Below are 25,918 nucleotides of genomic sequence, written 5' to 3'. Positions count from 1 at the left end.
CAAAACGGAAAACAAGCAACAAAGTGTGAAATTCATTGTACCCGTTTTCCAGAAATATCATATAACGATAATTTGGGACCAAAGATAGGGTTTTCGAAGAAAAAGTATATACCACGACGTTGCGCATGGATGCCTACGATGTGGCATGGGTTTTATGAAATGCATGTTTATTATGGTTCCCATGAAGTGGCAAGAAGAGGGCTAGGTCGTGGCTATTGCTGCAGCCCAAGCCCGAGATTTTTTAGGCTTTCCCTCATATATAAACACCTTAACTCATGGATTAAGTTATCTCCTTTAGCCTCCATTTCTCCGTTTTGAAACCTTAGCCTCTCATCCATGGTTATGAGCTTGGTGGATTGTTTTTGAAGTAGTTCCTCTTGTATTGGTGAATCTTGTGAAGAAAGGAACTCTTTCTTTGTGCAAAAAAGCATAGAGCAAGACTTGATCCATCATCTCCTTAAGTTTCTAGACCTTTGGAGGTAAAAAGCTTGCACCTTGACCTTGTTCTTTTGAAATTCATGATCTTGACCTTGATGGTTGGTTTTTGGTCCTATTTTTGGACGCTCTTGGAGTTTGAGGAACTTCAGAGCTTAATATGGTCTCCTTATGATCATGTTTCCTTAAACTATACTAATCATTACCTTAATATATACAAAAACATAGTTTTTTTTTTTTTTTAATTTTAAGGAGTTATTTTAATCGAAAAATGATATTAAATACATCAAAATTCATAATTTTTTATTCTCTACAAATAGACATCCATATTGATATAGTTTTAAGATAAAATAAAATTTTTATTTCTTTTATAGTTTCAGCTCTTGTTATTCATAAGTGAATAAAAATGCATCAGATTTTTACTACAGTACATTTGTTATTCATTTGTGAATAAAAAGTGTGATTTTTAGAGTTTAAATATCATGATATATAAATATAACATATATAAACTTTTTACAGTTTACATCAACTCTCGTCACATGTTATAATCACATATGAATAAAACGTATACTAGTCTTCCTCACAAGTTATATTCATATATGAAAAACACATTTACCATAATTTTGTTACAGTTAATTTGTTGTTTATATATGAATAAGTAGTTCAAAATTTTAAAACACATCGTCTTTTATTAACATACTACTTATTCATATTCGAATAACAAATGAACTATAACAAAAATTTGATAAATTTGTTATTTGTCACACCCCCAAACCAGAACTACGGAAACGTCTGGGGGTGGATGGAGTGACTTCATGTATTGTATCATAACAGTTGAATATGAATGAAACATAGCAACACAAACATTCATACATTGAGATTACAAGTATTACATCATTTACAAGACTCTATTTGTTCAAAAGTTGAATACGAATAACTTAAAAGTAGAAAACATGAAACAGCAACGCCGGCCCTCAAGAAGGTTTGAACACCTATCTACTGGTTTCCTGAGAATACAAGTGATTTTGCAAAGTGTCAACAATTAAGTTGGTGAGTTCATAAGCATTTTTGTGCGAGAAGGATTTGTAACGTCTTCAAGAAAATGATTTTTGTATACTTCTAAAAAATCCGATACTTTCTTTAATATGAACTATAAATGTATGTATTTCCTTTGTATCTTTTCCTTGTAGAATGATAATGTATGTTTCCATAAAATCCAATATTTTCTTAATCATGAACTGTAGATGTATGTATTTCCTTTGTATATTTTCCTTGTCAAAATGATAATGTATGTTTCTAGAAAATCCAATATTTTCTTAAATGTGAAATGTAGTCTTAAACTCTAAGACAAAAAATGTATAAGTATGTTGTACTAAAAAATGGTATGTAGTTATATCCCTTTTTTTTATAAAACTAATGAAGTCCAAGCCACCCCGTAAACCAAGTAGTGTCGTTGATCCCTATGTGAGTTATTATAACCATACTTAATACGACTAGTGGCATGTACGATGTTCTTCAGGTGTCAGAGCTGGTAGACATTTGTCGCCCTAGACTTCTGGTCTAACTGTAGCGAACAGCTTAGGTGCGGGGTTGTCAATCCCGTATAGATCTATACACAACGGTCTCACTTTCCCTCCAGGAGACTCTGGTTATAATGTAGGACTTAAGGTGTACTTTAGGTAAAGTACGTGAAAAAAGTGTGTCTCACAAGAGCATCAACAGATTCACGGGAACTATGACTCCTGTTTTTTGTAAAATGAAATAATCATACATTTGAATAATTATATGGTTCTTTTGAAATGAAAATGTGGTTTGTGACTTCCAAACTATACCAATTATAGTTTGCTTTATATGTTTGTTGAGACTATTTATATACGTTATTATATAAATATGAAGTTGATATCTTGTCTAGTGTCAAAATATGAAATCAAAACATAATATTTTTGGGTTGTAACCTATTAAATTAGTAAGTGAATATAATGTAACCATTTTTGCTAGAAAAACTATCTTTTAGTAAAAGTTTCTAAAAAACATGTAGTTTTACAAATCATAAATTTGGTTATCATTTTATAACATATATTATGTTTGTTTTATTCGTTTTGCTATTCAAACATGTATTTATATATCACAAGTAGTTATACCAAAAACTAGTGTTAACCATGCCTTATGCAAACAATATCTTATCTTTAACATAAAGATGAAAACATGTAAATATTTTCGAGATAAACAATGTTTTACTTGTATCCCCCCCCCCCCAAAAAAAAACATGAAAAAGCTTGAAAATGTAGGGGTATGAACTCACCTTGAGTGGATTTTTATGGATAGTTTGAAGGGTTGAGATGAAGATTTCGAGCCTAGATCTTTGGATGAAGTAGATGAGCTTCTTTAGAGATGGTATGATCCTAAGGGTGTTTGACACATAATAACATGTGTAAATAATGTGAAACTAACATGAAAGTGTAACAAAGCACTAGATCAACAAGAAAAGCTTACCAAAAAATACTAAGAACCAACTTGGAGGTGATGATTTTTGGAAGAACTTGAACTTGCTCTTGAGAGGTGTTCGAAGAATGAAGATGAAAGAAGGTGAGGATGAAGAAATGGAGGCCTTATGGCTGAAGTTAAATGAGAAAAGATTGATAAGATGTTTGCTTTGTTACCTGGGGGATAATTGTATGATCAGCATGGGTATATGCTGGGTAAATTGAGGTAAAGGTGAAACATCAAATCTTAAGGTCAACACTTCATTTTCTCTTTATTACCACTGAAATCACCATGGAGAGCACCAAAGCATAAGTGATTTCGGCCTAGCCTTTGAATTCTAAACATGATTTCAGTCCTAGTGGTCTTGGTCTTCATGATTTCGGCCTAGGTGTGTTCTAGACTTGATTTCGGTCTTGGAATCATCCATCAAAGGGTGATTTCGGTTTTAGTATCATCTATTAAAGGGGTTTTCGGCCCTAGTGGTCTTCCACATTGATTTCGGTTTTGGTATCACCCTTTTAAAGGGTGATTTCGGTTTTAGGGTTTCTAGTCCAACAACTATAACACAATGTTTTAAATTCATGATTTTATGTTTCAACTATTTGGCTTTGCTTGACTTTTAAGTGTCTACTATGTCATACCCCCAAACCGAAATAGCGGAAACGTTCGAGGATGGAGGACGTCATGTATAGTATCACAACAAGTGCATCATAGTAATCAAAGTAAACACAACCATTACATTGAATATATATATATATATATATATATATATATATATATATATATATATATATAAGATATTTACATATGTTTGATACATAGTTTGTATACATCAAAAGTATAGCAAAATATAAAAGACGTGACTCTATACGCTCCGTCTTCTCAAAAGCTGCAGAAGTACTTGTCTACAGATTTCCTGAAAATACAAGCGATTTTGAAAGAGTATCAGCATTAAAGCTGGTGAGTTCATAAGCATGTTTTTGTAAGGAAAACCTGTTGGTGAATCTGTGAAATGTTTATATGTTTCCAATAAAATCCAATATTTTCTTAAATAAAAAGGTAGTCTTAAACCCTAAGACCAATTGTAGGTTCATTATTGAATTTTGTTTTTGTGTATGAAAGTACTTGTATGAAATCCCTGGCTACCACCAATAATGTAAGTAATGTGTTGTATGAAAATTCTGGTTAACACCAGTGTGTAAAGTATGTTCTGTTTGAAAACCCTGGATAGAATCAGTATGCATGGCATGTTCTGTATAAAAATCTTGGATAGCTCCAGTGTGTATAGTAGTTTTATTAATTAAAATAAAACCATGTATTTTATCCCCTGGAAATCCTCCAGTAATGTGTAGTAGTTCTATTAATTAAAATAAAACTAATGAAGAATGAATTCCCGTAAAGAAAGCTTAGTTTATACTGTTATGATTTCGTATAACCATGCTTGATATAACCTAGTGACCTCTATGACGTTCTTCAGGTGTCAGACGCTATGACATTTGTCACCCCAGGCATGCCTGTCTAACTGTAGCTAGCAGTCCAGGTGTGGGATAGTAAATCCCGAATAGATATATTCACAAATCTCAAGCTCTCCCTCCAGGAGACTTTGGTTATACTATGATAGGATTTAGCCCGCACCTCGAAGGGTACAACTGAAGTGATGTCTCATAACCCTGTATTAACTAGTTTACGTGTAATGTAATGTTCACTTGTACTTGAATCTATACGTATGTCTTGTAGAGTAAAATAATTATACTTAAATAATTATCTTAGTATGGTACTCTTGTATTTTGAAAGTAGTAATGTATACCATAAACTATATATGTCATAGTTTATATGATTGTTAGAGTAAAATCCTGAGATGATAGAACTGTGTATTGAAATCCCAAACTATACCTATTATAGTTTGCATGTGTGTTAAGTACTCGGTTTGTGTACTGTTCTGAAAACTATGCAATTATAATTGTGAACTTCCCTTATGCTCAGCATGTTACAAAAGGGATAAATGTGTAAATATTTTATATATTGGGGTAATCTTTTGGTTGTATTGATTGCATAATTTTTAATCTTGTTGAAATCATGTGGATAATGTTCACAAAAACTATTTGTGTTTGGCTTGTATTCCCCCCGCCCCCTGAAAACGTTAAAATAGTAAAAGCGTAAGGGTATGAACTCACTGTTGGATGCGTGTATGTGTCGGACAACGAGACTAGAAATGAGAACGCTCGAGTTGTTGTACACGAAGTTAACGGAATCCTAATAATAATTAAACACATATTTGTATTTAAATTAGCGAATCCATTAGTTAAAGTGTTAGAAAAACACTTGCTTTTGATTAAGGAATGTTAACGAGATTCGATAGAGGTGGGAAAAGTAGGTTTTCAGTCAAGATTCCAATTGGGGCTGATTGCAGCCATGAAGGGTTATCGGCTGTGAACTGTTCTCGGCCGTCAACAACTTTCTGCCTTGAAGGGTTCACGGTCTTTGAAGGGTTTACAGCCGTGAACTGATTTCGGCCCTTGAAGATTTGAAGGGTTTATAGCCGTGAACTCAAGAACAACAATGCTTGAATTGATGAAAAAACAGGTGTTTGATGCTCCAAAACGAGTTCCAAAGGCGGATTGAGTGATAGATAAAGAGAAAACTTGGGTTTTCGGTTGATGGTTTTAGAGAGAGAAAGTGGTGTTTTCGGCCAGAAAAGTATAAATAAGGGTAGGAACATGTACATATAGGCTGGGTTCATGGTCAGTGGTGGGGTCCACCCAGTCGTGAACGGTTTACGGTCGTGAACCGTTTGTGGCCGTAAACACTGGAATGCTTGAGACTTAGCTGATTTTCTATGAACAACTTGATTTTTCGCGTGATTTTAGTCCCGACACTTATATAAATTTAATTTATATAATCTAAGTTGTTCTCAATCCTTACCAGTTTGACAAAATTTGATAAAATAAATAAAATTTGAAATTTTTATTTAACGGATTTGACTTTTGTTGACTGATTCGAGTTGTCACACACTACAAACATGAATTTCAAGGTATCTGTGTGTGTGTGTGTGTGTGTATATATATATATATATATATATATATATATATATATATATATATGAACTTATGTACATACTCATACCACTAATGCCCTTATGGCTTTCAAGAGTTTATTTGTAACAAGGTTACATTGTGAATTCACTTGCACCTAGCTACAATCTAGACCTTGCTTGATCCAAATCTTTCAGTTTGTCACATTATTTATATATGAATTTAACATATGAAGACCATTAATATACATTCTATTCATATATAAATATTATGTGTGATCAAAGATGATGTAAAAAATATATTTTACGTAACAAAAGTGTTATTACGTGTTATATTTATATATGAATAATACTTAAACTGTAAAAAGTTAAGCATACGTTTTATTCATAAATGAATAACGAATGTACTGTAATAAAAATCTGATCGATTTTTATTCACTTATTAATAACGATAACTGAAACTCAAAAAAAAAATTATCTTAAAACTATATCAATATGGATGTGTATTCATAGAGAATAAAAAATTATGAATTTTGATATATGTAAAATAATTTTTTGATAAAAATAGCTTTCTAAAAAAAACAAAAAAAAAATATGTTTTTGTGTATATTAAGGTAATGATTAGCATAGTTTAAGGAAACATGTTTGGTTAGAAAACATATGTGTATCTGTTATCCATTTTCGTCGGTATGCCTAAGTGTTTTTGTAACAAAACAAATGTGTGGGTGGCTCAGAATGATTCTCTCATTGTCATATATATATATATATATATATATATATATATATATATATATATATATATATATATATATATATATATATATATATAAAGAAAGAGAGAGAGAGAGAGAGAGAGAGAGAGAGAGAGAATTAGGTTCATATATAAACTTCAATTATTGTGTGAATGTATGACCAAATGTGGTCTAATCATTTGGTAAAAACATTATAGTAAAATTCATTGATTGATTAATTAAATAACCAAATTTAAAACCTATAATCTAGTAAAGTTAAATAATTATCATTAATTTCAAATCCCTTTATTTAGGCAATTCAAATCACTAGCACTTCTTCAACACTTATCATCATCATCATCATCATCATCATCATCATCATGTACACACCTCACCATCTTCATCAAGAACAAATGTTTGTCATCTTCTCGACATCACAAACCCAACATGTTCACCATCATAACCGACCTTCGATCAAACACTGTGTTGTTTATCTTAGACACTAACTTGTGGATCGGGAGAAAGAGACATGAGCATTGTTAATTTTTACCCATCTGTTGATATAATAGAGGAATGTGAAGCTGATGGAGCAATCAAAGATTTTACGAGTCATCGTCTCTTGTCATGGGGTTTGGAACTAGTGGTATTATTGGTTCATCATTATTTTTCTATACAGCCTAATCTTCTCTACTAGCGTTAACCCTGCCTATAAATCACCAATCAACCTAAATTGCAATCATCTTGAAAACACACAAAAGAGGAGGGGTGATTATATTCTTGAAGAATAAAAGGAACTATGATAGTTCGTTCTCACAGAATGTACAAAAACATTAATATTTTTTCTAAATTTCTAGATTTACGTCACAAAAACATATTTACGTTACAAAAACATAAGAGTTCTTTTAGAATTCATGTTACTTTGAAAAATGTGAGTTTGATTCAAAACCAATTATGAATGAATACATGTAACAAGCCAATTCGATTATATGTTATAGTGAGTTCAATGGTGAGAATGATATTCTCTAAGAAATGTATAAAATATGAGATTTCAAATAAATTCTATGAGAATTCATGGTACATGGAAGAATACAAGAGTAATTGAATGTATATTCTTTAAGAACAATATTAAATATTCTTTAAGAACAATATTAAATATGATATATATGTTATCAATCAACGTCTTTTACGAAACAACAATGAACTCTAATTATTTTGAACAAATATTCTTACAGAATAGCCATAATAAAAATAAAATTTGGAACTTTTGGATTTTATTTTCCACTGAATTCTTATAGAATACTAGACATACTTTCACATTACATGATACTGGGAATAAAAAAGGTTGACGAAACCTAACTTCTTTAAGAATCAATGTTATGTGGAAGATTTGTCCGTTATATACATTTAAATCATATGTATCTTATTTTTCAATCTTATAAAATATTATTAGTGTTAAAAATGTAGGATTAATCTTCGTGAAATTTCCATTAATTAGTTTGACTTTATGACAACCCGAAATTTCTATTCTGAACAAACCATATCAAGCCAATAGATGTAGATCAGTTACAGTGAAAATTCAGACTCCGAGTGTAAGTTAGGCAGTTTTCAGGATTTACACTTAAGAAGATATTAGGAGAGTGGTTGCACTAGGGTTTTGTGCAACACTGTTATTCCATTTCTCTAAGACATTAGAGTTCGTTCCAGGAATAGAAATATTTGCTGCCAAAAATCCCAGGACTATAAATAGAATTCTGAACCAAATTGGTTCATTAGTTGAATTCCAATTAGAGAAAAGCCAAATTCCCTCTCACGGATCTTCGGGTTTTCATCCCAAATCGTGAGTACACTTCTCTAGTTTTGTTATAAGGCTTGTTTTATGCTTATTAACATAGATTGTATGTCAAATACATGAGATCCGGGAGTTTACCGCCCAAGAACGTTCTTGGGGAGTAAACTCCAAAATCAAGCTTAAAGGCCATTTAGTCCCATTTCCTTGTTAGGTAACTAGCTTAGGATGATATGTATGAACATTTGAGACTAGAAATCAATCAAGAACACTTAGCCTTAGGAGTTTACGGCCCAAGAGATTCTTGGACCGTAAACACCAATTTCAAGGGCTTAAATGTGCCCTACTTCCCCCAAAGGCTTAGGCTTCATTATAGACATGTACACTAATGTGTTTAGAACCTAGAAAACATAAGAAAAGCACAAGTATTGAAGAGTTTACGGCCAAGATTGGTTCTTGGGCCGTAAACTCCTTTAAAGGGGTCAAAGGACACCCTAAACCCTTCCTTAAGCCAAGAGACAATTTGGGCATGTACCTAAATGAGTTATGGACTAGTTAAAACACTTAGAACTCCAAAAGTGAGGGAGTTTACGGCCCAAAAGGTTCTATGGCCGTAAACTCCATGAAATGGTACCAAATGGTGCCATAAACTCTTCTAAAGCCAAGTACAAAAGCCTAAAATTGTTCCTAGTTATTATAGAGACTTGAAAGCACCATAATCACCCTCCCAAGGGAGTTTACGGTCGTAAACTCCAAGGGAATATGGTCTATGGGCCGTAAACTCCCCAAAGGAGTCAATATGGCACCCTAAACACTTGTGTAGCCTAGAAACAATTCCCCACTAGAGTTGTAATATTTCTAAGCACCATTTCAAGCCTTGGTTGAGAGTTTACAGCCAGGAGCTTACTCCCCTGGGCCTTAAACTCCAATGAATATGGTCATTAGACCTTAAACTCCCATTAGGGGCATTGCACTCCTTTGTTGCAACCCATTAGCCTCCTAGCACTTGACCAAAAGTGTTTTCCTCGCGCTTAAATGTTATTACTTGTATAATTAGCGTTTTAATCACTAATTATTTATATACATATGTTTTCATATGTAATTAGGATCATTGTGTGTGTCTAAGTCTTCACTTGACACCAAGCACTTGTCCGATCCTTCCGTACGATAACAGTCCGTTCAATTCCAGTCACTTACTGTAGGTGAGTTCATACCCCTTAACTAATGTTTTAAACTGTTTTAAATGTTTTATGGGGGGGATACAAGTAGAATCATGCTACTTCTCATATCAATCACATGTGATTAATAAGTAGAATTACGCTAGTTATTACATCAATCACATGTGATTAATATACATCATTCAAATGATTTGGCTACTCATTAGCCGTTTTACCAAACAGTTTCCTTCAAATGATTTTTATAAACATTTTACATGTTTTAAACTCCTTATTACACTGTACATCTTACTCCGTACATTACTTTTCAAACTTATTTACAACATATTAGTTATATATCATGTGTAAATATATAGTCATAAAAGGTCATTCCAGTTCAACATATGCCCTTGGGTAGCATGGGTATACATCCATGTCCATACTTACCAGATAGATTACTAGTAAACTACCATATGGGTAGTTTAGGAAGATACTAGAACTATTACTAGAACACGATATCATACAAATGATTCAGTTCATTCATGAGTCAATACCTTCTAGAACATTACAGTACATTACTATACTTGCTAGATAGAGAGAACACACATTACAGCTAGCACACGTAGAACATTACAGTACATTACTATACTTCCTAGATAGAGAGAACACACATTACAGCTAGCACACGTAGAACATTACAGTACATTACTATACTTGCTAGATAGAGAGAACACACATTACAGCTAGCACATGTAGAACATTACAGTACATTACTATACTTGCTAGATAGAGAGAACACACATTACAACTAGCATACGTAGAACATTTCAGTACTCTACTATACTATTACATGATCACACTTATAGGAGTATTTTTACATAGATATATCAGGAGGAGTCCTATTACATTTTATATGTATCGACTCTGTTATCAAATCCTCATTCTTATCTTTACCTTGTGATACAATCACATAATCGACGAGACGGAATGGATTTAATATCCTAGTACCAAAGGATACATTGCGGGATTGACCATTCCTAGAATCTCTGTTAGCTACAGAGGTAAAAGCACATCCACGGATGTCAACGGTTGGTACCACTACAGGTATACTTTAAGGGATTGACTATTCCTATACCCAGCTGTTAGCAACAGAGGTAAAAGTACGTCTACGGATGTCTTAAAGTTAACAATGTTAGTTACCCTAGTACCAAAGGGTAATATTCAGGTTAGTTGTATTATTACCTTTATTTTGTGACTCATTCACATAACTAATGAGGTGAATTATATTTAAGTATCCTAGGACCAAAGGATACAATTTCTTATAATGATAATATTAGTAACACAGTTAGGTCTTGGTAGAAGACTACAATCAGAACAGTTAGGTCTTGGTAGAAGACTACATTCAGAACAGTTAGGTCTTGATAGAAGATTACATTAAGAACAGTCAAGTCTTGGTAGAAGACTCCTTTTGTTACTAATAGGAATCATAGGGATTTCTAGGGTTTTTCAAACATTTACAGTTGTTCAACAAACATTTTCACACTTATACGAGCTTTCTTTCAAAACAATGTCAAGTCTTAAAAATTATAAGTTTTACAAATTAAGACACATTAATACTTATGATCTCACCAGCTTCAAAGCTGATACTCGCTTTCAAAATTACTTGTATCCTCAGGTCATCATAGACAGGTACCGATGCAAGGAGAAAGGAAGATGGAGCTTGTTCAAGACTTATCTTTCATTTTGATTTATGCTTTAGTGTTTATCAAAATTTGACAGAACACATTCGTATAATAATTATATTATTAATGCAATGGATGATGTTGTTGCTTATTTACTACTTTACATTGTTGTTGATATTATACATGACGTCCTCCGCCCCAGAACGTTTCCGCCGTTCTTGGTTTTGGGGTGTGACAGACTTAATTCCTAAAATATAGGTATTTTTCATTTTTTTTTAATAAAATGTCATATTTTCCTTTATTGTTATTCAATGTAATTATAGAGTAAATGTTTTTCCATGTTAATAATATGTACCCTAAGATCACAAAGCATTCATTTGTTTTAATCTAATAGCCATAATTTAGTCATATGTTCACACAATACTTGTAATTCACATTTGATTCTAACCCTATATATATATATATATATATATATATATATATATATATATATATATATATATATATGTATATATATATATACATATATATATATATATAGGGTTAGAATCAAATGTGAATTACAAGTATTGTGTGAACATATGACTAAATTATGGCTATTAGATTAAAACAAATAGTATGCATTTTTTTGGGGTTTTGGTCTAAACTCCAACTTTTTTGGATTTGTGGTCCTTTTGGCTATGTTTGTATGTAAATTTGGTCCCTCGTAAAATTGGAATGACTAAATTGCCCTTATTAGATTTATTTTCCATTTTCTTTTTTTAAAAGTATTTTTATATATTAAATAAAGATAGTCTCTCTCTTTCTCACACCAGACCAACTTCCCCCTCCCCCCACCTTCTTCATTTACAGTCAAGAACACCCCACCGGAGGTGGAGCTATTTTCCGGCGACCAAGAAACACCGTTGCCACCATCCATATTTTCACCTCTTTGAATCACATTCTTAACCCCAAATTAAAACTCGGAGGAATGGTGGGTCGCAATTGGCGGACTGCAACGACGGTGGAAGGGCAACGACGACGATGGGTGGTTGCGGTTGGTGGCTGTGGGCGGCCTTGCTGCTTCATTTCTATTAACGAATGCTCGACAAGGGACCAAGACGAAGTAGAAACGACGATGGCGTTTGGTGGTGGTGGGTTATGATAGGATGGAGGCGTTTGGTGGATGGTGGGTGGTGAATTGGGTTTTGCCAACAGTCACAGCAGTGGTGGGTGTTGAAGTGAGTTTTGCCAACGGTAGGTGGTGACGGAGCTATGGTGGCAGCTTCACTGCCTTCGTTTCCTTTCTTTTTCAGGTGAGCTCGACGAGAGAGAGGGCATGAAGGAGCAAGGCTATGGTGTGGAGGTGTTTGGGAAGGAAGTTTGATGGTGGTGGGTCATAACATGGGGAGGTGGAGGAGGTGTTCGAAAAATTAGGTGGGTTAAGATGGTGGTGACAGTTTGCTCTGATCAGTAGCAAGAGGGGGAAGAACACGGTGGTGTAGGGTGGTGCTTGGCAGCTTGCTCGACAGAAATAGTAAAGGAATGATGGTGGGGCTCGACCAAGACATACGAGGGTGGTTTCTGGTGGGGTTGTGGTGGTCTATGTCGGTAGTCGTGGTGGTGAGCAGCCTAAACTGGTGTTACAATCACTAATGCTTTCTTTCCTTCAACCGGTGAGATACGAATGAGAGAGAGAGAGAGGTGGGTCCCATAATTTTTATTAATAAAACTTTATATTAAATAGAAAAAAAAAACTTAGAAAATGTATCAGAAGGGTTTTTTTGTCTTTTTAATTTTACGAGGGACCAAAACCACAAAGTAGCTCAAAAGGACCGTCAATCCAAAAAAGTCGGGGTTTCGACTAAAACCCCAAAAAATACATACCACAAAGACCATTTTTGCAATTTTGTGTGTATATATATCACCGAAAAGATTTGGCATTTATATTAATTTTAACAAAAGGGAGTTCATTATACACAATATTTTATTTTTATATACAACAATTCATGTTTTGTAGATGTGTACAATACGAATTTTTAAAACATAATTGTTATGTATGGAGAAAAATTATTTCCTTTACAAAAATATTATAAATTTGATTTAAAATAAATTATGTAAAAGGTAATGTTAAGAACTGAAAATACTTTTGCTTTTTAGTACGTTAGATTGATTCCACATATGTTATTATGTGTATTGGATTGAACATGGTAACAAAACTAGTCATTATTGTCTTGAATCATAAAGTCTCCTACTCTGTTACACGGTTAATAAAAAGTATACTTTGTAAATGGTTTAACATTGTTACTTTTTTTTTTTGTCATTTAACTGATATACATTATAATTGGTTTACTATTGTTGTATTAAACAAAAATATTATAGAAAGAACTAAAGAAAGTCAAACTCCATTTGCCTCATAACCCTGCTGCTTACTTTCATACCGAAGCATCCTTGACGTAAATTTTCAGCAGCCACCCCATGTTCATGTAGGAATACCTAAACTAAAAGTCACACAAACCCGTTGACCAGATGTAAAATTTTCCTTTGACCACTATTCAAGCAAAACTGCTTAAGTAACATTTAAGTTAGGCTCAAACTCACTACCTCACCTTTTTCCAATTACCAAAAACACCCTTCCCAACCCCATCAAACTTTCTCCTCCTTTAAATACCCCAAGGGCAAAATAGTCAATTCACATCTCCACCTTCCTTCAAGGACGCAAAAAGTCCATCTAGTTGACTCAATATCACGAAACCCACTTCAAAAGAGTCTTTATATCTCATAAACTTTTAACAAGTTTTATTAACATGAATCGAGTTTTTTCAAAATGGCAAAATCAGGAAAGGGTCGGAGGTTCATTGTTTCATCTATCATCTTCATTGCGTTTCTTTGCACAATTGCTTCCATAAATGAGCTCAGATTTGACCATTTATTACGGTTTAGCCGATGTGCTCTACAATTGGAGGACACTCTACCCACAAACGCTTCATCAGAAGAAATCCGTGTCCTTCTCGGAATCCTAACCCTACCGGACAACTACCACCGCCGCCACTTCCTCCGCCTCATCTACGCCACCCAACCGGTGGTCGCCGGAGCAAAAGTTGACGTCAAATTCGTCTTTTGCAACCTCACAAAAGAAGACCAAAAGGTTCTAATAGCCCTAGAAATAATGCAATACAACGACATCATAATCTTGAATTGCAAAGAGAATATGAACAATGGGAAGAGTTATACATACTTCTCGAGTCTGCCCGATATGCTTAATGAAGATCCGGGTAGTTCAGGCAGCTTGGGAAGCTCGGGCGGGACCTACCCGCCGTATCATTATGTGATGAAGGGTGATGACGATGCTTATTTCCGCCTCGGGCAACTTGTGGAGTCGTTGAGAGTGTTACCAAGGGAGGATTTGTATTATGGATATACGATCCCTTGTAATCAAATGAATCCTTATGGACATTATATGTCTGGAATGGGATATCTGATATCCTGGGACATAGTGGAGTGGCTCAGGGTATCAGATATCCCAAAGATGCATCTAGAAGGGCCGGAAGATAAAGTTTTTGGAGATTGGATGGAAAAAGGTAAAAAGGGAAAGAATCGACACAATGCAAAGTGGTCAATGTATAATTATCCCGAGCCACCCACACAGTGTACGCATGAATTATGGCCCGACACGGTTGCGGTTCACCTTTTGAAGACACAAGAGAAGTGGATTCGGACATTGAAGTACTTCAATGCTACCCAAGATCTTAAACCTTCTAAATTGTACCATATGGATTAGGTCATGATCATTTCTACTTGATACCTTAACCATTTTTGTTTCATTTTTTTAATCGGATTTGTAAACAATAAAGAGTTGATTCTTGGTTAATTGATAACTCTTAAGAAGAAAAGGTGGATTTAGTCATTTAGATAGTTTTTAACGATTTTATCCATTATATATAGTTAGTATAGATAGTTAATATAGATGTGATCATGTTCTTTTTTTCCAATGATATATTTAATGTGACAATTACTTCAGATCCAAAACATTTATCTGAATAGTTAAAAGAGAGTTCAAATCCGATTTAAACTAACCAAATTAAAATTCAGTTGGATCAATTTTTACAATTCGACTTTTTAGAGCCGAAACCTTTTAAAAATATGACTTAAATGTTAATCAACTATCAAAAAATATATATAATTCGTCTTTTTTGGCCCGATTGTGAACAACTATTTTCAATTTTCTTGAAAAAAAAATTAGAAAAAATGAGTGGTGTTTTCATTTTCGGTTGAAAATTTTAAAAAAAGCAATGTTTGAATGTGTATTTTCTATCAGTTTTTATTTTCCAATTTTCATATATCAAATAACACAATATTTAAATATCACCTGCTAATTCAAGAATTCGATGATAATTGTGGAAAAAATATTAAACCAAACATGTTATTTAACTTTTCAATTTCTTTAAAAAAAATTCTCTAAATTAATTGCATTACATTTTTCAATTAGCAAAAAACAGAAGTAAACATCAGTAAACAATATCCAATCACAACAAAAAAAAAAAACACCAATTATAGTTCACATTCAAAAAACATTATTCAATTCTTGAAAACTCTCCTCACAAGAATATCTCAATATCAAAATTTAACTCATCTATCACCAAAAGTGATCGAAATTCATCTTCTTCTATGCAGTATGCACAGTTAAAATCTCAGTACAAAGACCTAACAGATCAGATATTCAAAAACCTAGTTTCTACACAGTTGTCACCAAAAATCTCACCACATGCTAAAGCATTTTCATGAGAAAATGGATTGAATTCAAGAGAGATTACCTGAAAACTATTTGGTAGATTCTTCATTAGATGATGTTATCTTTTTGGTCGATGCAGCAGAGCTTGTTGTTGGCTCTCTTTCTTGACGAAGGACACGAAGTTTTTCTTGAAGAGCTTTGACTCTGTCTTCAGTATTACGAAGCTTTCTGTATCTATATGCTACCCAGAGACCAAATCCACCATAGACGATAAGATAGGAACTCCATACATAAGGATAAGCTTCAGCGTTCTCTTTAGCTTTACGATACTGTTCATATATCATCCCTGTAAAGCCGCTTGAAACGCCGGTGTTTGCTACCTGGTTCTCGTTGATCTTCTCCGGTTGATTTTCATCGACTCCTTGCTCATTTGCCATTTGTTTCGTGTTCGGAACTGAAAGTAAAATTAGAAATCGAACTGATTATCAAGGTTTTTTGGAGTGAGTTTTGATCAGATTTGGCAATTCAACAGACAACAGATAAACGGATCCAGAACGAATATGCGTGTAAACTTGTGATTATAATCAATTACAAAGACGAATCAGATCCAAAGCTATTGAAAAGATGTTATTCAATGAGGCATCTGTTTTAGTCATGAAAAGAGAAATTCATGAAATTTCATTTGGGGATCTGGCCAAGTACATAAACCCTAAAACCCTAGAAGAAATAATTTGCACAAAAAGAGATTTCCGTAGATTGAAGAAAAGCTTATGAGGGAAACCTTACCTGTGATTCAGTGCGAGTCGAAGAGCGAAAACTAATGGCAGAAGTGAAGAATAGAAATGGAGGTGAGATTGGTGGCTATTCAAGCATGGAGGTGGTGGCGAGTGGCGAGTGGCGACCGGGAATATGGTTCAACGCCGTTTATGAGATTCGATGCTTTTAGCTACTGAGCTTTAGGATTATTTCTAACTAAGCCACACTTGTATTTGCTTTCATATTTTGGCCACCGAGTTTGTGTGGATCATTATTGTGAAAAAGAACAAGTTTGTGAGTTTATAGACTAGACGGTATGGACCCGGTGAGGGCGTTAGAACCGACATGGCTCACTCGGAACGGCGTGGTAACAAGCAAAAATACCACCCCCACCCGTTATGTTGTCATTTGTGCCATCCAAACGAGTCATACATGCATATTTTTTCAAATTGGAAACCGAATAAAGAAAAATACATATTAACTTTTACGTATATATACTGCATTTATATACCATTTTTGCTACACCATTCTTCTCTTTATCTTAATATATTCAAAAATCAATTCATTTTTCAACTATAGAGCAAAACTCAAACACTCAACCACCGAACACAAACACATGTTCTTATGCGTTTCATGCAATATAAGAGTTACATGAATCTCCTCAACACTCAAAACTCGTCATAAATACCATTTCAAAGAAATTATTTTAACCCCACCAGACCTCAATGTAATTTTCTATATCGTCCTACATGCAATACAACTCAAACCTACAATAACACATTTTCAATACTTTAGCTTTCATGTCACAAACAACTACTCAACCACCACCCACACAATCATTGTAAGATATGGTTGCTGAAACGCAACCGGAAGGTAATCGGAGAGGTAAAGGGAAAAGGAAAAAGAAAGGGAAAGTTATCGCAAAAAGTGAGGAAACTAAACCACCGGAAGAGGAGTACACTTTGGCGATCACGTGTGTGGGACTTCCAAAAATGAATGCCAAGGAAAGGGCATGAGGAAAGTTAGTTTTTAGGAAGTCATGCTCGAAAATTTTCACACGCTTATGAAGAAGCCTCCATATCGCAATACTGTATGTTTAGTAGCAAGTGGACTTCAATCAGTTGTAGATGCGGCAAGCATCCCTTGTGGTGGATCTAAAGGGCCCACACACATCGGTGTGTATGAGATCCAATAGACCCTCACCCCTATCACAAGTGCCAGTAAAGGGTGACTTGGTCATCTTCCCAAGCAAACAAGATTCACACACGTCATCATCCCTAAGGTCGAATGACTCCAACACTCCATCCTTTTGGTGTTGGGCTATGCGTTTCTTGTTGACATGGCCAAGGCGACAATGCCACAAGCACGCTTTGTCTAGACTATTAGACGAATCAATATTCAACACATCATTTCCTAAGTTGTCTACAACCAACACAGATTCATATATTCCATTACAAGGAAATGCATTGAAATAAAAAAAACACCATTCAAATATACATTAATAGAACCATTACTATTATCAAATGAATATCTGAAACCCTGTCTATATAATCCATGAAAAGAAATGATTTTCTTTGCCATATCTGGTGAATAGCAACAATTATTTAAATCTAATCCTAACTCATTACTCAACACTAAAGAATAAACTCCAACTCTGGTCACAGGCGACGATCTTCTGTTTCCCATAATCAAGTTTATCTTCCCATGCTCCACCTCCGTACTTCTTCTTAGGCCCTGCAAATCAGAACAAATGTGGAAACCATATCCTGTATCAAGAACCCATGAATTAGAAAGTGATGAGTTGTTAGATTTAATAGAATACATACTTGCGAAAGTTGGCTTTATCTTCCCATCCTTAATGTCCTGCAGATATTTAGGGCAGCTTCGTTTCCAGTGGCCCTTCTCATAGCAATAGAAACACTGTGCTTCCTTAGGGTCAGAGGAGGGTTTAGCAGAACCTGCTTTGGTCCCACTAGAGGATGAACCATCACGGGGCTTTCCCTTTTGGTAGCTTTTTGAAGGAGCCTTCCTCTTCTTTCCCTTCCCTTGACCAGTTGCCAACACAGAAGCAGCCACAGTAGGGGCTGATGCAGCAGATTTTTCCTTGAGGTTGCTCTCAACAGTCCTCAGCAGTCTTTGAAGCTTACTCAAGGAGATCTCTTCCTTATTCATGTGGTAGATCATTCTAAACTGGTTGTAGAAGGAAGGCAAGGAGTGGATGATAATGTCGATAGCCAAATCCTCATCAAACTTAACATTAAGTTTGAGAAGACGATCAACATACCTCTGCATTTTTTGCAAATGAGAGGTTAGGGATTCTCCACTCCCCATCTTAGCGGTGATCATGTTAGTAATGATCTCATAGCGCTCTTGCCTCGCTCTTTGGTGGTACCTGTCCTACAAATCTTGATGCATTTCATATGGATACATATCCTCATAGGACTTTTGGAGTTCGAGGTTCATGGTGGCCAGCATGATGCAATGAACTTTCGTAGCATCACGCTCGTGGGCCTCAAAGGCGGCCAACTCTTCAGGAGTAGCAACATCTGGGTTGATCTTTTCAAGTTTCTCATCGAGGACATATTCTTTGTCCTCGTAGCGAGTGAACATTCGAATGTATCTTATCCACTTGTTGAAATTCGACCCATCAAATGTCACCTTTTGACATAGGTTCATTAGCGAGAATGACCTAGAAGCGTTGTTGTTGTTGTTGTTAGCAGACATCTGAAAATAGAAAGGAACAAAATTTGATTAGAAATGAATCCCCAATTAAACACCCAAATGAAAAATTAGGGCTAGGATCCAACAACATTATTCACAACTTAGAAAAGGGATGCCATAATCTAAATGTAAATAATTTGAAGGTAAGTGAATGACGATTCACTAATTTCCACCATGAAAAACGAAAAAGAAATTAAGTTTTAAATGTATTTGAAAACTCCTAGATTCTTGTAAGATTCATTGAACCTTTCAATGGCATGTTTAAATCTCAATATGCCCTTCAAGTTTGTGACTGGGATACCGAGGATCACAAACAAGGTGTGAATAACCATGTGAATCAACATGGTGCACTCAATGTCTCTATCACCTAATCAACGTGCCGGTAAACCACACACACTCCATTGATCTATGACAAACATCAAGCCACCCTTCGATACTAATGGCAATCCCAAATTAGTGTGTCAGTTAACCACACACGCTCCACTAACGTTTGACAAGGGTACAAAGTGTAATTCCATGGAGTAGCATCATTTTCACATTTTACCCTAAAGTAACTAAGATTGAGAATTTGTATAAACATTGTAGTTACTTTGTATCATTCATTATACTTTTAACAAGGAGAGGATTGCCCTATCCTACACGTTCGACTGACGACCCTCCACCAATCAAGGAAGCGGTGGGTAAGAGTGGATACCCATTAAACAACCATTTTATAGGTCACAACCTTATACCCCCCTTATAGATCGACTTCGTGAATGAGGCCTACTAACGGTAAGACTAGCACTTTAAGTTATACATATATATTAATTAATCTTGTAATAATATAATTGTATAGGGTTGAATTTTAAACTTGTAAAATTCTAAGGGTTTGAAATTTAAATCATTCAAAATTAAACTTTTAATCATAAAATTTAAATTTCAAAACTTGAGGGCAAGTTTTGAACTTTTCAAAACACAAAGGATCAAATAAAAATAATGTAAATTAAACAATTAATTTTGTGATTATCTATATTTGACCTAATCCAATTTTAATCACAAGATAATTACCAAATAATTTAAACAATCAATATTTATCATATAAAGAAACTATTATTCAAAGGATTTGAAATTATCTTTTGTTTTGGTAAGGATAATCATTTAAATACAATAAAATTCGGATTTTATTAATAAAAAACAATTTTATCATTTATCCTTCAGCAAAACAGCAAGAAATCCCGAGATATCCTATGTCTGACTCCCAGACTCGCCGAGTTGGGCAGACTCGCCGAGTCCAGATACTGACTCGCCGAGTCGGGTCGGGCAGAGGCCAGAAAAATGATTTTTAGTAAAAACTCGACAACTACATCACATACAACAGAAACCAATCAAGTCTCTGATACCACTGATGGTTTTAATGCAAAAGAACATCCTATATGCTCATGTAAAATCCTAAAGCTTGGATCTAGGCTTCTCTATTGTACATGTAATTCATCCAAGACTTGTAACCCTAGATCTAGCATGCATAATTCGAAATTAACATTATAAGAACAGATCTAAGTGATTACGTCTTTCAATTGGCTTGAAATCCTTTGATTCTCCTTGGTCTTGAGCTTAGAGTCACAAGTGTAACTCCTCTAATGGCTTACAAACACCACGCAAGCAAGAAGGCAATTTTGAGAGAGGAGGTAGGATGCTAAAATTGGCCCTAGGGTTTCTCTTGGAACCAAGTGGCCAAAAATTGTAAGCAATGGTCTCTATTTATACTATAGGCTGCTAGGGTTTCAGGTAAAACCCTAATGGACAACTTAATCACCAAGCAACCCATGGAAACTTCTGGAATGGGGCCTATGGACGAAAATATGATGGATCCCCATCATAATTTCATTCCCTCTTTAACCCATTAGGTTTCCTAGCCCAAAAACTCAACTATCATACATTTGACAGTTTAAGGCCCTTTATTCTTATAATATATTAATAAACCATAATATCTTCTCTCTCTTCTAAATTACCTTGTCAAGTTGCTTTGGTTAAGGCAACCCAAAAGGACCATGCACAACCGAGTCAAGTTCATACCAAATATTGTTACGGGCTTAAACACTAATCCAACAATTTGCATGTCATTTATTTAAATAATGTCCAGCTCATGTCTTTCGTTAGAATTCTTGTACTGCTAATGTTTTTATGTCAATTTCAGATAGTTCGAGTGGAGCAGTGATTTGGGAGCAGTTGGATGCGTGTTTGGAGCTTAAAATGGAGCTTAGGACTTACGAAGGATTATGAGGAATGCTTTAAAGATGCTTTGGTCAAGAAACATTCGATCGGATTGATCACACGAAGATAGAATCTACAATCTAAAGTTAAAGGATGTTGCTGGCAGCTTTGACCCACTATCAGTATTTTGACCATATCTCGAGAACCGTAACTCCGATTGACGCATTCAAAATGATCTAAAAAGTAGACGAAATTTCAGACGTCTTAGGCCCAACATGTAATCGCATGTTGCCTTTATGCGATCGCATGGAACCTTTATGCGATCATAGGTTAGGTCGCAACATAGATTCGAGGTTTTTTAGTGCCAAAAATTCATCTGGAAGTGAAAAATGAAAACCTGCAATCATAGGTTGTGTACATGCGATTGCAGGTTGGCCAAAAAGTGCCAAAATAGCATCCTACTTCATTGAAAAGGCACGGGACGTGTTTTCTTCAAAACCTACGATCGCAGGTTTTGCCCATGCGATCGCATGCGCATCGTTTTTGCTGATGGATGTATAAATAGACCCTGATAGCATTCCAGTAACCTAATTTGGTGATTCTAGAGGTACCAGATGACGAAAATATGATTTTGGAGGCATTTCTTCTCTGATTTCAACGATTTCTAAAGCTCTAAAGATTGTGGATCATCTCCTTCAAGTAGATTAGTAAGATTAGTTGTTTGATGTCTTTTTTCATTTGTTTTTATCAGATTTTAGCCACGTATGGCTAAAACCTTAGTTTTCAGTTCTGCAAAGACAAGTACTTTTCATGTGATTAATCATTAGATCTGGTTTTTGATTTGTGTTTCTTTCTAGATTCTTCAATTTTGTTCTTATTGAATGTTTGATTTTGATTCTTGTTAGTCTAATCACCTAGCTAGGGTTTTATCATTCCAGTTAATCAGTTATAGAATACGTAATTGTTCTTGTCAAATGGTAATAAGTAACAAGTAATAAACTGGTTCCGTGTTTTGGATTTGACTTAATTATAAACTGTAAAAATCATATCTATATGCTTCCGAGCCTGTGAGAAGTATTGGTTATTGCTAGGAATTTTACATAGATTATAATGCAACTTTTCTGATCTTAATTAAGAGTTTGTTTAATTGAACAGTAAAAAGTTAGGTTTAATTGACGAGCCTGTTTTGATTAACTAGTTTAGGTAAAAGAGAAATTACTAGAGCTTGTAAGTTTTTCTCAGTACCAGCTTAGATAGAACGCATCTCAAATAATCAGATTTGGGTTAGTTGCATGATTAGGAAAGTCACAGCAGAGTTGAAACCATTTTTATTATTGATTTTCGTTTACTTTATTATGACTACATTTCTAGTTATTTGTTTTCATAAAAAAACCCCTTTTTATATTCTTTTTCTTGACGAGATGTGCCTGATGCAAAAAGGCATTGACTTTTAGGTTGGGTCCCTGAGCATTCGACCCTACTTCCCTGTGCTATCTTTTTAGTGCATTGCAAGTAGTGATAAATTTGTTTGCTTAATACGTTCACAACAATGTGTTAAGAGTACACTTAGCGTACTATGCATGAATGATCGCGGAGGGGCAGCACGTAAGTTGAGCGTACCAGAAGTACGCTGGGCGTACGCGCCGAATGACCAAACCCTAATTTTCGGACATGAGGCCTATTTAAACGTCCTTAACCCCTTGGACTAAACCCTTGATATCCTCCATATCCTTGGAACATCCTTCTACTCCAAAGAGAGCTTGTGAGACCTTTTTGAGCTTAGAAGGGGTGTTGGTGGCCATTAGTGACATTCAAGAAGGAGAAGTTGTCAAGGAAGCTTGGAGTGACATTAAGCTTCAAGAATCTGCATCTAGATCATCGTGAGGAGCTTCTAGAGGCATAAAGCGTGCACCTTTCCACCTCAATCACTAGATCTAGCTAGGGTTTTCTAGTTTTGTCCCCTTTGTTGATTTTGGATCATCTCTTGTGAGTTGAGCAACTCCAAAGGATGGGAATGTTAGATCTGAGGTCCTTTGGTCCGTTTATAACATAAAAATGACGTCTTGGTGGGTGTTTTGACCTCATGCATTGTCACACCCCAAAACCAAGAACGGCGGAAACGTTCTGGGGTGGAGGACGTCATGTACAGTATCACAACAATGAAAAGTAGTAAACAAGTAACAACATCATCCATTGCATTAATAATATAACTATTATACAAGTGTGTTCTGTCAAATTTTGATAAACACTAAAGCATAAATCAAAATGAAAGATGAGTCTTGAACGAGCTCCATCTTCTCTAAACCTTGCATCGGTACCTGTCTATGTTTGACCTGAGGATACAAGTTATTTTGAAAGAGAGTATCAGCTTTAAAGCTGGTGAGATCATAAGTATTTTAGTGTCTTAATTTGTATGCAAGAATTTGTATGTATTGAAAATGTATGTAAATCGTAAGTATTGAAAATATATGTAAAACAACTGTAGACGTTTGAAAAACTCAAGAAATCCCTATGATTCCTACTATTATAACAGGGAGTCTTCTACGAAGACTTAACTGATCTATATGTAGTCTTCTACCAAGACCTAACTGCTCTGAATGTTCGTTTCTTGTAAAAGTGTGTAATTTTCCAAGTGTAACTATCATTAATAAAATATAGTTTTTACATTTAATGTTTAAGTGAAAAGATCACTAAATATATGTAAGGGAAAATTAATGTAGTACTGTAGTGTTGTATTATAGGAACTACTTCTGTACTAACTACCTTAAACCGGATTTATATTAAGGTATCATGTGATTAATTGTACCATACTATCGACTGGTAACAACGACAAAGGTTAGGTCGTAAAAAGAAATGACGTTTGGCACCCGCAGACCTGCAGGTCCAGTTGTAGCTAGCAGCAAGGTGTAGGATAGTCAATCCAGTATAGATCTATACACAAACTCACGCTCTCCCTCCAAGAGACTCTGGCTACAACTTGGGCCATGACACTTAAGGCATGCTCCGATACAGTGGATCACAATTTTGTCAACGTATTTATGTATATATACTCATGTAAGCGTAATCATGTAAAAGTATATGAATGTATGCCTTTGCTACCCAAAGGTACTAAACTGACTGAAAGGAACTATTATGTCCATATATGTATACATGATATATAACTAATGTTTAAACGACCTTCAGACGGGTACCCGATATCCCACCAGACCACATCCAAATCGAGTGAAAGGAAACAGGGTGGATAGCCTTCCTAAGTCTTTTAAACATTACTTATATAACTATACATATATAGGCATGCTTATAACAGAATCTCTATGTAAACATAATCATGTAATTGTATAGTAATGTACTGTGTGTACTAGCTGTAATGTATGTTCACTCTATCTAGCAAGTATTGACTCATGAATAAACTGACTCATTGTATGATATCGCGTTCTAGTAATAATTCTAGTATCTTCCTAAACTACCCATATGGTAGCTTACTAGTAATATAACTGGTACGTATGAACATGGATATATACCCTTGCTACCTAAGGGCATTGGATGAACTGGAAAGACCTTTTATGACTATATATGTACACATGATATATAACTAATATTTAAACGACCTTCGGACAGGTACCCGATATCCCACCAGACCACATCCAAATCGAGGAAAAGGAAACAGGGTGGATAGCCTTCCTAAGTCTTTTAAACATTACTTATATAACTATACATATATAGGCATGCAATTTATAATATAAAAGCATAAAATAAGTTTTGTAAAACCTTTCAACATAATTATTATCGAAGAAAAGATCGACTTGATGTCAATCTATAAAACGTTTTGAAAGCATGGGTTTGATAAAACAGTTCAAGTATAAATAAACATTTGTTTGAAACACAGTTGTAAATGAGTTTGAAATGAAACATAAAGAGTAAAATGTACATTATAATAAGGAGTTTTAAACATATAAAGTGTTTATGAAAATCATTTGAAGGAAAATTGTTTGGTAAAACGGCTACTGAGTAGTAAATCATTTGAATGCTGCTTATTAATCACATGCGATTGATATAATAAGTAGCATGATTCTACTTGTATCCCACCCATAAAACATTTAAAAATAGTTAAAACATTGATTAAGGGATATGAACTCACCTGTAGTAAGTGGATCGGAAGGAAGTGTCGGATAAGTGCTTGGTGTCAAGTGAAGACTTTGACACGCACAAAGATCCTAATAACATATAAGGATATATG

At 34.8% G+C, this 25,918-nt stretch overlaps 2 protein-coding genes across 2 annotated transcripts; one reads left to right on the top strand and one right to left on the bottom strand.

The window, feature by feature from the left end:
* Positions 1–14,097: 14,097 nt before the first annotated feature.
* LOC145051420 (hydroxyproline O-galactosyltransferase GALT3-like) lies at positions 14,098–15,274 on the top strand. Its single transcript, XM_078999411.1, has one exon. It carries the CDS (start codon positions 14,110–14,112, stop codon positions 15,061–15,063), a length of 954 nt encoding a protein of 317 aa, XP_078855537.1. The 5' UTR covers positions 14,098–14,109; the 3' UTR covers positions 15,064–15,274.
* Positions 15,275–15,833: 559 nt separating this feature from the next.
* Positions 15,834–17,053, bottom strand: LOC145053523 (uncharacterized). Its single transcript, XM_079001574.1, has 2 exons — positions 16,801–17,053; positions 15,834–16,468 (listed from the first exon to the last, which is right to left on the bottom strand). Exon 2 carries the CDS (start codon positions 16,449–16,451, stop codon positions 16,104–16,106), a length of 348 nt encoding a protein of 115 aa, XP_078857700.1. The 5' UTR covers positions 16,452–16,468; positions 16,801–17,053; the 3' UTR covers positions 15,834–16,103.
* Between the last annotated feature and the right edge of the window lie 8,865 nt (positions 17,054–25,918).

This window comes from Lactuca serriola, chromosome 5 (genome assembly GCF_051521515.1).
Source record: "Lactuca serriola cultivar US96UC23 chromosome 5, Lser_US96UC23_V15, whole genome shotgun sequence".
NCBI lineage: Eukaryota > Viridiplantae > Streptophyta > Magnoliopsida > Asterales > Asteraceae > Lactuca > Lactuca serriola.
Note: the sequence above shows the minus strand (reverse complement) of the source record. Positions and strands in the feature narration are given on the sequence as shown.

Coding starts and splice junctions, on each gene's coding strand:
- LOC145051420 (XM_078999411.1), top strand. CDS start 14,110: ATGGCAAAATCAGGAAAGGGTCGGAGGTTCATTGTTTCATCTATCATC.
- LOC145053523 (XM_079001574.1), bottom strand. CDS start 16,451: ATGGCAAATGAGCAAGGAGTCGATGAAAATCAACCGGAGAAGATCAAC.